This window comes from Carassius auratus, chromosome 2, assembly GCF_003368295.1.
Source record: "Carassius auratus strain Wakin chromosome 2, ASM336829v1, whole genome shotgun sequence".
NCBI lineage: Eukaryota > Metazoa > Chordata > Actinopteri > Cypriniformes > Cyprinidae > Carassius > Carassius auratus.
Window position 1 is genome coordinate 24579891 of NC_039244.1, and position 14265 is coordinate 24594155.

At 43.7% G+C, this 14265-nt stretch overlaps 1 protein-coding gene across 3 annotated transcripts in view; it reads right to left on the minus strand.

The window, feature by feature from the left end:
• LOC113038091 (cAMP-specific 3',5'-cyclic phosphodiesterase 4B-like) overlaps positions 1 to 14265 on the minus strand; it is a 76882-nt gene that overhangs the window by 35047 nt on the left and 27570 nt on the right. For 2 of the 3 annotated variants that reach the window (XM_026195297.1, XM_026195305.1), the window contains 4 exons: positions 5409 to 5606; positions 4553 to 4589; positions 4355 to 4425; positions 1143 to 1192 (listed from right to left, as the gene is read on the minus strand). In XM_026195297.1, the coding sequence (XP_026051082.1) occupies positions 1143 to 1192; positions 4355 to 4425; positions 4553 to 4589; positions 5409 to 5606 (356 nt within the window). The remainder of the gene's footprint in view (positions 1 to 1142; positions 1193 to 4354; positions 4426 to 4552; positions 4590 to 5408; positions 5607 to 14265) is intronic. The other variant, XM_026195300.1, reaches the window with a different exon arrangement.

Here is a 14265-nt window from a genome sequence, read left to right on the forward strand (position 1 = left end):
AACTTTAGTTAGTGTGTAATGTTGTTGTTAGAGTATAAATAATATCTGTAAAATTCTAAAGCTCAAAGTTCAATGCCAAGTGAGATATTTTATTTAACAGAATTCGCCTACAAAAAACGACCCGTTTGGACTACATCCCTCTAGTACCTGCAGTAATGACATCACTAAAACATGCTCACTGCCCACATGAATTCACAAACAGGGGGCGTGGTCTTGTCGCGCTCCGATGGAGAAGAGGAAGAGCTGCGTTTGTGTTCGACATGTCGTTGAAAAGCTGTTATTTTCATCTCGGCACACGGTCCTGCCCACTTGCTTCTCAAAACTACTCCAAAACTAGTCCAATCGCGTTTGCAGAAGGGCAGCGTGCCAAGCGTGTAAGTCTGCAGACTGCTGTCGAATCACAACACAGGAACCGCTGGCCCAATCAGAACTCGTTACGTATTTCTGAAGGAGGGACTTTATAGAACAAGGAAGTCATCAGCCCGTTTTTATGACAGTGAAAACAGCGGTATACAGATAGGTGAATTGTGTGAAATATACTGTGTTTTTTTACACGCGAGACATGAACACATGTTATATTGCACACTGTAAACACAATCAAAGCTTCAAAAAAGCACGTAAAACGGGACCTTTAACTTAATTCTATTCTATTATAAACTCATTTTAAAACTCTTAAATCAATTTGTACAAAAATTTCTAAGTTTTTAAATTTCTTGTTTTATTGTTGTGACTATTTAATTATTATTACTTTCTTTTCTTTTATGTAAAGCACTTTTTATTACCATTGTGTATGAAATGTGCTATAAAGATAAACTTGCCTTGCCTAAATTGGGGTGAAATATGAAAATATTCTTGACAGGCTTTATAAAATTTGTCACATTTTACATCCGAAATCCACTGAGATTTCCCTTTTCTCCAGTACATTTTTAATGCTCTTTCAACTTAGCTAATAAGTTGTTAACCATTTCATATTTATTCCTATCTTAAATCATAGTCTCCTCTTCATAATGCTGTAAGCCATCAAGTGAAGCGGATGAGTAATTCAGCTATAGGTCTGCAGCTTTATAATTTGTGACTGAGGTTAACAACTGTTGTAAGGGAACTTTCCTTTGACATCTGTGAACAGATGTAGAAGATCTTACCTGACAGGTTGGCTTTGGTCACCGGCGGCTGACTGCTGACTGGTGATCTTCTGTGTAGTGAAGCAGGAGAAATAAACAAATGAGTAAATTAAAAACAGCAAAATAAATGTAAAACATTCAGTAGAAACTGCTAATTAAATCACCATCTTATGAAGCTAGATATTTAGGGTTGGTTTCCCAGAAAGGGTTTAAATTAAGTCTGAAGTAGACTGATTAGTTAATGTCTTTCTGGAACACAGATTACTAACTCCTGGACTATGGAGTCCTGAACTAAAATAAACTAGATTAATTTCAATCCAGCTGTGCTAATCTGAATTAGCATGTCAGAGGATGCCTATTAAACAAGGAATGATCCAAGAAAGGCTTAAAACAGGTCTAGGGGAAACAATGACAGCAGAAAAAAAGATTGCAATTACAAAACACCTTTACTGAACAAGAGGAAACTTTTTTAAAGCAAGAAAAATAAACTGCACAGATCAGATGTGGACTAAAAGAAAAGTAATGGCTGTTAATCTGTGTATATGTTCTCAACATTTCAACATACAATCACATGCACATTGGCCACAATTATTTGTACCCTTATAAATGATAATGATTATAATCTCTGGAGATATATATATTTCCATTTGTTAGCACACCAGGGTGACTAGGAACATCAAATTATCCAGCCATGACTTCCTGTTTCACAAGAGTATAAATATGAGGAAAGACAAATTTCCCTTAATCATCCATCACATTGCGAAAAACCAAATAATAAAGTTCTTATGTGCAGCAGCATCAGATTGTTGACCTTTATCAAAAACAGAAATAAAATAAAAAAATAGGAAAATAGCTAAAACATTGAAATTTTCATTATTCACCAAAAGGACAATAATTAAGGAGCTCCAATCAACAGGAAATGTTACAAATCTACCTACAGTATATAGTCTTAATGCAGCTGAAGAGATAGTTTGTGTGTCCAAAGACTCTGCAATGAGTGTTGGGGTCAGAACGTAGATAAATAAAACAGAATATTAATAAATAAATAAAACAAAGTTTGTTGGGAGGGTTTTCATCCAAAAAAAAAAAAAAACTAAAAAAACAGCGAAATATACTGCTGTTTCTTTAAAACCCTTGTGCACTCCTCATTTGGGACACACTCATGGTCTTCGCGGTCAAAAGTGACCGAACACCTGAAATGTAATCTAATATATTTTTGTTTGATAATGGTTTTTTTCTTTTGTATTTTGAGATAATTTCATTGTACTAATTTATATTTATGCAATAATTATGGTACATTTGCCCCATTGAAAATAATAATAATTTTTATTCATTTTTATTTTTTTATAATTTTTCAATTAATGGAGTATTTCAGACTAGGCCTTTAAAATCCAGATTTTGAAGGCAGAATAGCACCTCCTGGTGAGAGCAAAAAATAAATAAAAAATCTGTCATTTCATGTTGTATAGGACTTGTATAGGCTTGTGAATTCCTTTATTGTTTTTATACATACTTGTTTACTTTTACTAGTTTGTGGATTTAAAATGTATATTAAGGCATTCTCAAAGACTACTATTTGCCAAGGTTTCTATTTTTTAAGTTTTAAATGTTATGTTTTTTCTATGTTTTAAATGTTGATTTGAAGTTAAGGTTTTTGCATTATTATTAGCTACTACATTCAAACCTGAACAAGGAAAGCATTTTGTTACACAAAACATTAAAATTGTATACAAATGAACAGGAATGCTTTATCAGAGCTTAAACCTTCTGGGTCTGATCTGAAAAACCTCTTATTTCAGTCTTCTGACTCATTTTGGCTATATAGTTATAGCCATACCAATTAATTTGAGTATGTATAATTCTATGTGTGTGTGTCTGGGAGTGTGTGTTTGTGTGTGTGTGAATGGATGTATCTGTTTTACACTCTTGATGTTTCAGAATGTAACCCCTTCCTTGCTGTCCACTTTTTTAGTGCATTGTAGTTGAATTATTGATTTTGTTTTACTTACTGTAGTTGCAGTGTTATAGTCACACCAGTTCATAGGTGTGTGTGTGTAAGTGTGTATCCGCGTGTGTGTGAGTTGGTGGATTTGTAGACTGCACACATTAAAGTATTCTGTATTTTAGTTTTTTTTCCCTATTTCCTATGGTTGGTCATTTTTGACCTAAAACCATGACTGTGACTAAGACCACTTAGCTTTTTCGAATCATAATTCCCATAATCCAATTTTCGTGTTCGTATACCTAGTGCCAAAAAAGTTTGTACCATTCTGGTGAAACTAAGACTTTTTACAAAAATTCTAAATGTAAAATTCTCCGGTCAGAAACGACTGAAGATCGCACAAGGGCTAATGTTGTTGGTGTATTTTCTCTGTCTGAGGTCCTGGACATCTGTTCAGATAGATGGCATCATGGATTCCAGCAAATACCAACGGATAAAAATCAAAATCAAAACCTGACTGACTGTCTGACATTACAAAAAATGGGCCTTTTTTGGATCTTCCATCAGGACAATGATCTAAAAAGGCCATCAAAATCAACACAAAAATGGGCCGCTGAGCACAAGATGATGGTTCTGCCATGATCATCCCAGTCCTCTGATCTGAACTCCAGAAAACTGAAGAGGAGAGTGTATCAACATGGACCTGGGAAATCCAGATTACTGGAGATTACCCTTTCATTCCATTTTACTTTGATGGAAGTTTTGTGTGTGTGTGTGTGTGTTTGTGTGTGTGCGCGCGCGTGCGTGTGTTTTAATAAAAAGCTAGATGATTAAAAGTGCAGATTTGTTTTCATAGGCTTCTTTGATCATATTTACCAAGGGTGCCAATATTTTTCCTGATGTAGCTCTAGTCTTCCTTCATTAAATCAGCCTATTAAATTCTGGACTAGACCAAGCAGATTTCTGTTAATCTAGTTTAAAGTGCCATTTCAGTTTAGGATTAGGCTTAATCTCTGTCCAGGAAACGCCCCTTAAGAGTAACTTTTTTACCAAATTCGTTTTTGATAAAGTCAAAGTGTCTGCACATTTGTTATAATGACCAACAAATAATAATAATCGAATTTACATCTACCATTATTATTATTTTAAGGAAAAAGGTCAGTACAGTAGTTTAGTGCAGTATCCATCTAATCTGACAAAAAAAAAAAATCATATTAAGTGAGTTCTGACCTCTTGTGGTATTTTCTCACATTACATTTGATGAAACGAATGAACTGTAAAAGTCACTTACTTGCTGGAGGGGCACTGGACATTTGTCAGGATGCTGAAATTATTCCTAATAGTGCGAAGACTTGCAAGCACCTGTGGAACAATAGACAGCAACGAAGATGTGAAAAGACTTGAAACACTCAACACGTGCAATATCTTTCCCATTTTGGTCTTATTTTATTTTATTTTTTTCAATCCAAAAAGCAAGAGCCAGACCTACCTGAGCAAAAGGAGTGACTATCAGGTCTTCACTGTGTCTTAGAAAAAAACAAAATAAAAATAAATAAATAAATAAACAAATAACAAATATCATACATAATGCAAACATCTGTGTGCTGTATTGTACATGGTAAAATGATTCAAAATAATTCCAATTTTAGATAATCACTGTATGTGTTGTTTACTTCATGTTACTTCATTTCACTTCTTGTCAATATACTGAGTGTGTCAATATACTTGATCTCAAGGCCAGACTATCTCTCAGGTTTAAATAGGTTATGTTATGCATTATTTTTGCATTGCTTTGGTAGTTTCTGTCCTGTTTGTACTGCAGCTGCGATGAGTTGAATGATTTATTACAGAAGTGCTCAGTCCTATTTGTGGAGATCTAGTTTACTGGTGAACTTGAAGACCTTGATTTACTGATTTAGTTGTGTACTGATTGAGCTAATCTCTGCTGGAAGCTATGTTAGACTGTGGAACTATTTTTTCAAGTTTTTCTCAGAGAAGGCAAAGAAGACCTCAAAAAACGTATGATGAGAAAATACAAATAAATGTGTGATTTATCTTGTTGGGATGCTTATTTATTAATTTGTCAGTTCTGCTGTAGCATTTCCCACCAATATCTCAATGGAAAAAGTTACAATCATAAGCTCCTCCAATTCCATTGGGGTTGTGGGTAAAATTAAATGAAAAGCATGCATGGATACAAAAGTATAATCCACTTGAAGCACATCAGCTTCGGCTTACTATTTTCAACAAACTGTGATTTGCAAAAGGACTGAGCACTTTTGATTAATGTACCAGAATTTGTCTAATAAAATGTCGGTAAAGGTGTAAAAAAAGTTGTTCCTCACAGCTGTTCTCCAACAAGGGAGGAGTTTCGAGAGGTGGATTTGGGCGAGAGGTCATAGTCGCTGTCCGAGCGATACAGGAAAGATTCCCGCCGCTGACCGTGACTGGCCATGTTGGGATGAAGGACCAAACCGGAGCACGGTGACACCTGCTGGTCCAGTGGACTGCAGCCGATAGAGAGGCCATTCTCCACCTCCAAACTACACAGGTGGACACAGAAAGACAACATGATGATCACACGAATAAAATACAACTCCATTAACTACTAGTTAGTCTGAAAACTGAAACCAAGTGAAGTTCTGCATTGAAAATCATACTCTTTACATGGTTTAAATTGACCCATAAATGCCACATCAAAACGAAACAAATGAGTGGTTGTCACTTTACAGAACGGTCTGACAGTTTCTTCCCGTCTAAGAGGCCGTTTACACATCAAAGTCAAAAAATGGAAACTTATTTATGCATTTGGCCTGTTCTTTTACACAAGAACAGCATTTTGGGGACTGAAAATTCATATTAAAAACAGGTTTCAAAGTGCAATGCATAGTACATGTTAGGTATGTAGACATTAGCAGTACGTGTCAATTTTAAAGCCAAGTGCGAACAAACATACACAGCGGAGTACATGGTGCTGTTGTTCCTGCTCAAGAGTTTGCTAACGCTTCTTCAGCAAAGTGTGGATTTATTTCAACAATATTACAACCAACAGCAGAGACACATCATATACAACATATAGTCGTCGCTTCCCTACAGGTACTGTTTAATAACAAGGTGACAGTGCCAACTACTGGCCTGGAATACCTAATACAGCGTTTTAGGCTGCTTTCGCGGATATGTGTAAATGCAAATCATTTTGATAAACATTGTTGTGTATACGTGAAACATTTTAAAAATGAAAGGGAAAAACTTTTCCATTTTTGACTACATCTTTGTAACCAAGATGATCTAGAAAGTTGACAAGCTATAAAACACAAGCCTGTCTGAGTTAGTGTATCTGCACTGAATGAAATTATATAAGAAATTAGATACAGGAAAAAACTCCAATACAAAAAGGTAAAAAAGGTGGATGTCGGAGTTTAAAAGAGAGATGCAGAAATCCATTGAGAATAATATACTGCAGTCAATGCAAGAGTTAATGGAAAACAACATTGAACAGAGATGAAAAGATTGATGGGGAAGAAAGGAATTGTGTAGAACAGGTCAAAATTGATTCTTTGAAGTGAAGGTCATTGAGCTGCCTGCATCAACGAGAAAACAAAGGGAGCTGAACCATAAAGACAATTTTACTTCAATAAAAAACAAATACTGGAAAACATTTTCTGTGTCTTTTCATATCAGTGTTTCGTACTCTCCTTACGTCACTGCACTCTCTAACAATTTCTCTTTCTCCCCCCCCCCATCAGGTTGGCCGAGGGGGGGGGGGGGGCACTGGCCTGCTCATTTCTAACAATTGGAAATACTCAACCTACTCTGCCCTATGCAATAATAACTCATTTGAACACTGTAACAGCTCCTATAGAACTCCAGGTTGTGGTGATTTACCGCCCTCCTAGCCAAATTCTCTCAACCTTCCTAGAGGAGCTGGATGGGCTGCTGTCCTTATTCCCGGAGGATGGCAGTCCACTTTTAGTCTTTGGCGACTTCGATCATTCATCTGTACAAACCTTGTGTTACAGACTTCCACACAATTGTATTGCAAACAACATTCTGGTAAGACCCCTACGAATATCTAACAATTCCTTCATTACATTTAAACTACATTTTGCTACCTGTTTATCACCAACCCCTACTTTTAGATGAAAACTATGCTCCCTTTCCCACTTCCATCATTCCTCCGTAGTATCCTCCTCTCTTCCCTCACCTACTGATTTTTCATCTCTGGATGTGAATGCAGCAACTGACACTTTATGCTCTAGTTTAACCTTATGTCTAGATGATATTTATCCTCTCTCTTCCAGGCCAGCACGGTCTGCTCCTTCTAACCCCTGGTTATCCGATGTTCATCTTGACTGACGGCTAAAGGTCTTGAATTCATGGCAGCTTTTATTGGCCAAGGCCTATCAATAAGGCCGTTTGACCATGTCAAACAACCAATCATAGTTGTTTCGTTCATCGTCACATTTCAAGGTGTGGAAATGTCGCCACAATAACAGACCGAATATCAGACTGAAATATTTCACATACTTTTGAGAATCCAGTGTTTAGTTGATCCTGATAATCTCTCGTCAACACAGTTGTAAACACAATGGCTTTCTTCTTTCGCGAGGGGGTTTGGTGCCACGGTATCTTTGTTTCCAGGTGGAAAGGTAAAGAACGTGACACACACGTCTTGCGGAAATCCTATAGAATTCAGCCAATCTGACAACTGTCATGATCCTGGTTCCCTTTCCCCTTTTCCCCTCCCCTCTCTGATGCTTTTTCTTCTCTTCTCTTTGCACTAATCTTTCTTCTCTCGTTAATCTCCTTCAGCTGCTCCTCATTGCGCTACTCTTCGCGCTTGGCTTCCCGCACCTGTTTCCTCTTCTCCTCTGATTAACACTCCTACTTCTTTCCCTTTCCTCCCTACCTGCCTTGCCAGATTATCCCCTAAATACGCTTAACTGGTATGTCTTGTTCCCTGTCGTTTTGTCCCAGTCTTAGTCCTGTTTGTTCGGGGTGCTGTGTGTGTGAGCCTGGAAGTTTAGCCGCTGCTCGTCTCCTGACCTGCTGATCTCTCCCTCTCTACTGCGAGGTTGCGGAGCTGTCCACCGTACTCAATCCGCCGGGGCGGCCGGTGGCTTTTGCTTTCTCCTTTTGAACAAAGACGAGTTTTGGTTCCAGTTTTGCCCTTTGGGCTTTTTTCTGTTTGCATTCCCTAATAATCTGAAGCTCCTGAGTTTGAACATTAAAGACAATATTTGCTCCGCGAATTGCTCTCTCTGGTCCTCTTTCCACACGACAGAATAATCTGGCCACTATGGACCCAGCAGGAGAGCATCCGATACAGACGGCCGTCGAGATCCAGGGAGTTATGCTGGGTAAACACGAGGAGGAATTATCGGCCGCCAGACAGGCCGTGGAGACGCTGGCGGCTCAGGTGACGGATCTGGCTAGACAACTCCACCAGTGTAGTCTCAATCCGCCAGCCCTGTCCGGATCCGTTCACTCCACGGAGCCTCGCATTAACAACCCGCCGTGCTATTCCGGTGAGCCCACCCAGTGCCGTTCATTTTTAATCCAATGCGAGGTTGTGTTTTCCCTCCAGCCGTCAACCTATTCTGGGGACAGGGCCAGGATCGCCTACGTTATCTCTCTCCTCTCCGGACGGGCTCGCCAGTGGGGAACGGCAGTCTGGGAGTCAAGGGCTGTGTGTGTCGAGCGTTTTTCCCTCTTCAAGGAGGAGATGATCCGTGTCTTCGACCGGTCTGTCTACGGGGAGGAGGCCTCCCGCCTCTTGTCTTCTCTGCGCCAGGGTAAGCGCTCAGTTACAGACTTTTCTATCGAGTTCCGCACTCTGGCAACCTCCTGTGGCTGGAATGAACCGGCGCTGCTCGCTCGTTTTCTGGAGGGGCTCCACGGGGGTATAAGGGATGAGATATTGTCCAGGGAGGTCCCTACTCGCCTGGATGCACTGATCGACTTGGCCTTACGCATCGAGAAGCGTTTTGACCAGCGCCGCCGCGCTCGGGGTCTGGAGTCCGCCCTACTGGCTCCTCCGCCCGCCGATCCCCTGGTACTTCCCTCCTCTGAACCTGAGGCCATGCAACTGGGCGGCATCCGCATTTCCGCTGCAGAGCGAGAACGAAGAGTGGTCAATCGACTCTGCATGTATTGCGCTTCACCTGCGCATTTTGTCGCCGTGTGCCCGTTAAAAGACAGAGCTCGTCAGTGAGGGGAGGGCTTCTGGCGAGCGCAACCACTCTAGTCTCTCCTCCTAACTCCTGCACCACCTTCTCGATCCATCTTCGCTGGCCTGGCTCCTCTGCCTCCTGCAGGGCTCTGATTGACTCCGGGGCCGAGGGCAATTTCGTGGATGAGTCATGGGCTCGTGCGCAAGGTATTCCCCTGATGGAGTTAGATGCACCCTCTCCCTTATTTGCTCTAGATGGAAGCTCTCTCCCGAGGGTTAACCATGAGACTCCACCCTTAACACTCACTATCTCCGGTAACCACCGTGAGACCATATCCTTTTTAACTTTTCATTCTCCTTATTTCCCAGTAGTTTTAGGGCATCCCTGGCTAGTACTTCATAATCCCCAGATTAACTGGATAAGGGGTACCATCCTCTCCTGGAATGTGTCTTGTCATGTCAACTGTTTAACCTCTGCTATTCCTCCTGTATCCTCTGTCTCTGTGTTTCAGGAAGATCCAGGGGATTTGTCTGGGGTGCCGGAGGAGTATCACGATCTGCGGATGGTTTTCAGTCGTTCGCGGGCCGCTTCTCTCCCCCCTCACCGCCCTTATGACTGTAGCATCGACCTTCTCCCGGGCACTACGCCACCTCGTGGTAGACTGTATTCCCTGTCGAGGCTAGAACGCGAAGCTCTTGAAAAATATCTATCGGAGTCCCTGGACGCAGGTACCATAGTTCCCTCATCCTCTCCCGCGGGCGCCGGGTTCTTCTTCGTTAAGAAGAAGGATGGTTCCTTGCGCCCCTGTATAGACTATCGGGGCCTTAACGAGATAACTATTAAGAACCGTTATCCATTACCCCTCATGTCATCGGCCTTTGAGGTCTTGCAGGGCGCCAAATTCTTCACGAAGTTGGACCTTCGCAACGCCTATCACTTAATTCGCATAAAGGAGGGGGATGAATGGAAGACCGCGTTTAACACGCCCCTTGGGCACTTTGAGTATCGCGTTCTCCCGTTCGGCCTCGTAAACGCCCCCGCGGTTTTTCAGGCGTTGGTAAATGATGTTCTTAGAGACATGCTAAATATATTTGTTTTCGTCTATCTAGATGACATTCTTATCTTCTCGCCCTCCCTCCAGGTGCACGTCCAGCAGGTTCGCCGCGTTCTTCAAAGGCTTCTCGAAAATAGGCTGTTCGTCAAGGCGGAGAAATGCTGCTTTCACGCGCGCTCGGTCACCTTTTTGGGATCGGTTATTTCAGGGGAGGGCATTAGCATGGACCCCGCTAAGGTTAAGGCGGTTATTGACTGGCCAGTTCCTGATTCTCGCGTCGCCTTGCAGCGTTTCTTGGGGTTCGCCAATTTTTACCGCCGCTTCATTTGCAACTACAGTCAGGTCGCAGCGCCCCTAACCGCCCTTACCTCTGTCAAGTCCAGTTTTGAATGGACCGAGTCCGCCCAGCGCGCTTTTGACCGCCTGAAGACCCTTTTCACGTCCGCTCCCATCCTAATGACCCCTGACCCCTCCAAACAGTTCATAGTCGAGGTTGACGCGTCCGAAGCAGGCGTTGGAGCTATACTCTCCCAGCGGTCTGCCTCCGATGGTCAGATCCACCCCTGCGCTTTTTTCTCGCACCGACTAACTCCCTCCGAGCGTAATTACGACGTGGGTAATCGTGAACTACTCGCTATCCGCCTCGCGCTAAGTGAATGGCGTCAGTGGCTAGAAGGTTCCTGCGTTCCTTTCTTGGTGTGGACGGATCACAGGAATCTCGAATATATTCGTTCAGCGAGGAGGATGAGTGCCCGTCAGGCTCGTTGGGCATTATTTTTCACCCGTTTCGACTTTTCTATTTCCTACCGACCCGGCTCGAAGAACATCAAGCCTGATGCTCTGTCCCGCCTCTTCGATTCCTCAGAGTGCTCCGAGTCACGCGTTCCCGTTATCCCCGAGGGGCGTGTGATTGGTGCGGCCATCTGGGGAATCGAGAGACTAGTCAAACGAGCTCTTTCTCACTCCGCCACTCCCCGTCGATGCCCCTCTAATCTTCTTTTCGTCCCTGCATCCGTCCGTCCGGCTGTCCTCCAGTGGGCTCATACGTCCAAATTAGCTGCCCATCCCGGCGTTAGGGGCACCCTGGCTTCCATAGGCCAACGGTTCTGGTGGCCCTCCCGCGAACGGGACACTCGTAGTTTTGTAGCCGCCTGCGCGGTGTGCGCACAGACGAAATCTGGTAACTCCCCTCCGGCCGGCCTTCTTAGACCCCTCCCCATTCCCTCACGCCCGTGGTCCCATATCGCCCTTGATTTCATTTCGGGTCTTCCCCCGTCGGCTGGAAATACCGTTATCCTCACTGTCATCGACCGCTTCTCTAAAGCAGCGCATTTTATTCCTCTACCCAAACTCCCCTCCGCCAAGGAGACCGCCCAGACTGTCGTTGAGAATGTTTTTAAGCTACATGGTCTACCTTCTGATGTTGTCTCTGATAGAGGTCCACAATTCGCTTCGCAGTTCTGGAAGGAGTTCTGCCGTTTAATCGGTGCATCCGCTAGCCTCTCGTCCGGTTTCCATCCTCAGACTAATGGTCAGGCCGAACGAGCCAATCAGACCATCGGCCGCATATTACGTAGTCTTGCGTTTCGCAACCCAGCATCATGGTCTGAACAGCTCCCTTGGGCTGAATATGCTCATAATTCGCTCCCGTCCTCGGCCACTGGGCTATCCCCTTTTTCAAGCTAGTCTCGGTTATCAGCCACCCCTGTTCTCGTGCAAGGACTCGGAGTCCAACGTCCCGTCGGCTCAGGCGTTCGTTCAGCGCTGTAAGCGTACCTGGAGGAGGGTCAGATCCGCTCTTTGCCGTTTTAGAGACCGGACCCTACGTATCGCTAATCGCCGCCGAGTCAAGAGCCCTAGATATATTTGCGGTCAAAGGGTTTGGCTGTCTACTCTTAACCTGCCCCTCCAGTCGATCTCACGCAAATTGACCCCTCGTTTCGTTGGGCCGTTTCGAGTTTCTAAGATTATTAGTCCTGTCGCGGTCCGCCTCCAACTCCCTCCCAATCTCCGTCGTATCCATCCTGTTTTTCATGTGTCTTGCATTAAACCGGTTATCCGCGCCCCACCCCGGTCTTCCACCCCCCCCGTTCAGGTTGAGGGATCCCCTGTCTACAGGGTTCGTAGATTATTGGACGTCCGCCGCCGGGGGCGGGGTCGACAGTACCTAGTGGACTGGGAGGGTTATGGTCCCGAGGAGAGAAGTTGGATCCCCTCCCGGGACGTTCTGGACCGTTCGCTTATTGATGATTTCCTCCGCTCCCGCCAGGCTTCCCCCTTGGGAGCGCCAGGAGGCGCTCGTTGAGGCGGGGGCACTGTCATGATCCTGGTTCCCTTTCCCCTTTTCCCCTCCCCTCTCTGATGCTTTTTCTTCTCTTCTCTTTGCACTAATCTTTCTTCTCTCGTTAATCTCCTTCAGCTGCTCCTCATTGCGCTACTCTTCGCGCTTGGCTTCCCGCACCTGTTTCCTCTTCTCCTCTGATTAACACTCCTACTTCTTTCCCTTTCCTCCCTACCTGCCTTGCCAGATTATCCCCTAAATACGCTTAACTGGTATGTCTTGTTCCCTGTCGTTTTGTCCCAGTCTTAGTCCTGTTTGTTCGGGGTGCTGTGTGTGTGAGCCTGGAAGTTTAGCCGCTGCTCGTCTCCTGACCTGCTGATCTCTCCCTCTCTACTGCGAGGTTGCGGAGCTGTCCACCGTACTCAATCCGCCGGGGCGGCCGGTGGCTTTTGCTTTCTCCTTTTGAACAAAGACGAGTTTTGGTTCCAGTTTTGCCCTTTGGGCTTTTTTCTGTTTGCATTCCCTAATAATCTGAAGCTCCTGAGTTTGAACATTAAAGACAATATTTGCTCCGCGAATTGCTCTCTCTGGTCCTCTTTCCACACGACAACAACGACTTTGACACTCCTGAAGTGTTTCCACATTTGTGTCCCATATGCATCAGACGTTTAGCCAACGGTCAGAGACTAAGGCTCGGGTAACTCCAATGCTCAAAAAACTACACTAAACACTTCACTTACAGATTGCTACATACCTGTCTCTCACCTTCCATTCATAGCAAAAACCATAAAAAGAGTTGTTTTCAACTAGATATCATTGTCTCTTAACAGATCAACAAACTGGACGCTTACCAGTCAGGTTTCAGGAGTGGCCATTCAACGGAGACTGCACTAATGTCAGTCATGGAAGCCCTGCGGATTGCAAAAGCTGATTCCAAATCATCAGTTCTTATTCTGCTGGATCTATCTGCTGCTTTTGACACTGCCAATCATCAGATCCTCCTGTCTGCCAACTCATCACTAGGCATCACAGGGATTCCACTTAGCTGGTTTGAAACTCACTGGTAGGTCTTTCAGGGTGGCTTGGGCAGGGGAGGTATCCAAAGCACATCAACTTGTCACTGGGGTTCCTCAGGGTTCAGTTCTTGGACCCCTCCTCTTCTCCATATACACGTCATCACTGGGTCCCATCATACAGGCACATGGCTTCTCCTACAATTGCTATGCTGATGAAACACAGCTCTATCTTTCATTTAAACCAGATGATCCAACGGTAGCTGCATGGATCTCAGGCTGCCTGGCGGACATCTCGGCATGGATGAAAAGAATATCACCAACAGCTCAACCTGGAAAAGACTGAGCTTCTTGTCTTCCCTGCCCTTCCGACTCTAAAGCATGATTTCTCCATCCAGCTAGCCTCTTCTACACTTACCCCATCAACTTCAGTCAGAAATCTTGGTTTAACCCTTTTGAATTTTGCTCAACCAACCTAAATAGGTTGTAATTCACTGTAATTTTACTGTAGCTTAGTGTACATGGGAAACCATGGCATGACCAAAGCTATAGAGAAAGTAATATTGGTGGGCTTGAACTGACTAGGGAAGTGATTCAAGTGTATACAGATTAATAGGGACTAAAGTACTTTTAAAGAAGAGCAAGTATGGATGGTCAATTTAAATAGCTTTACTCAATTCC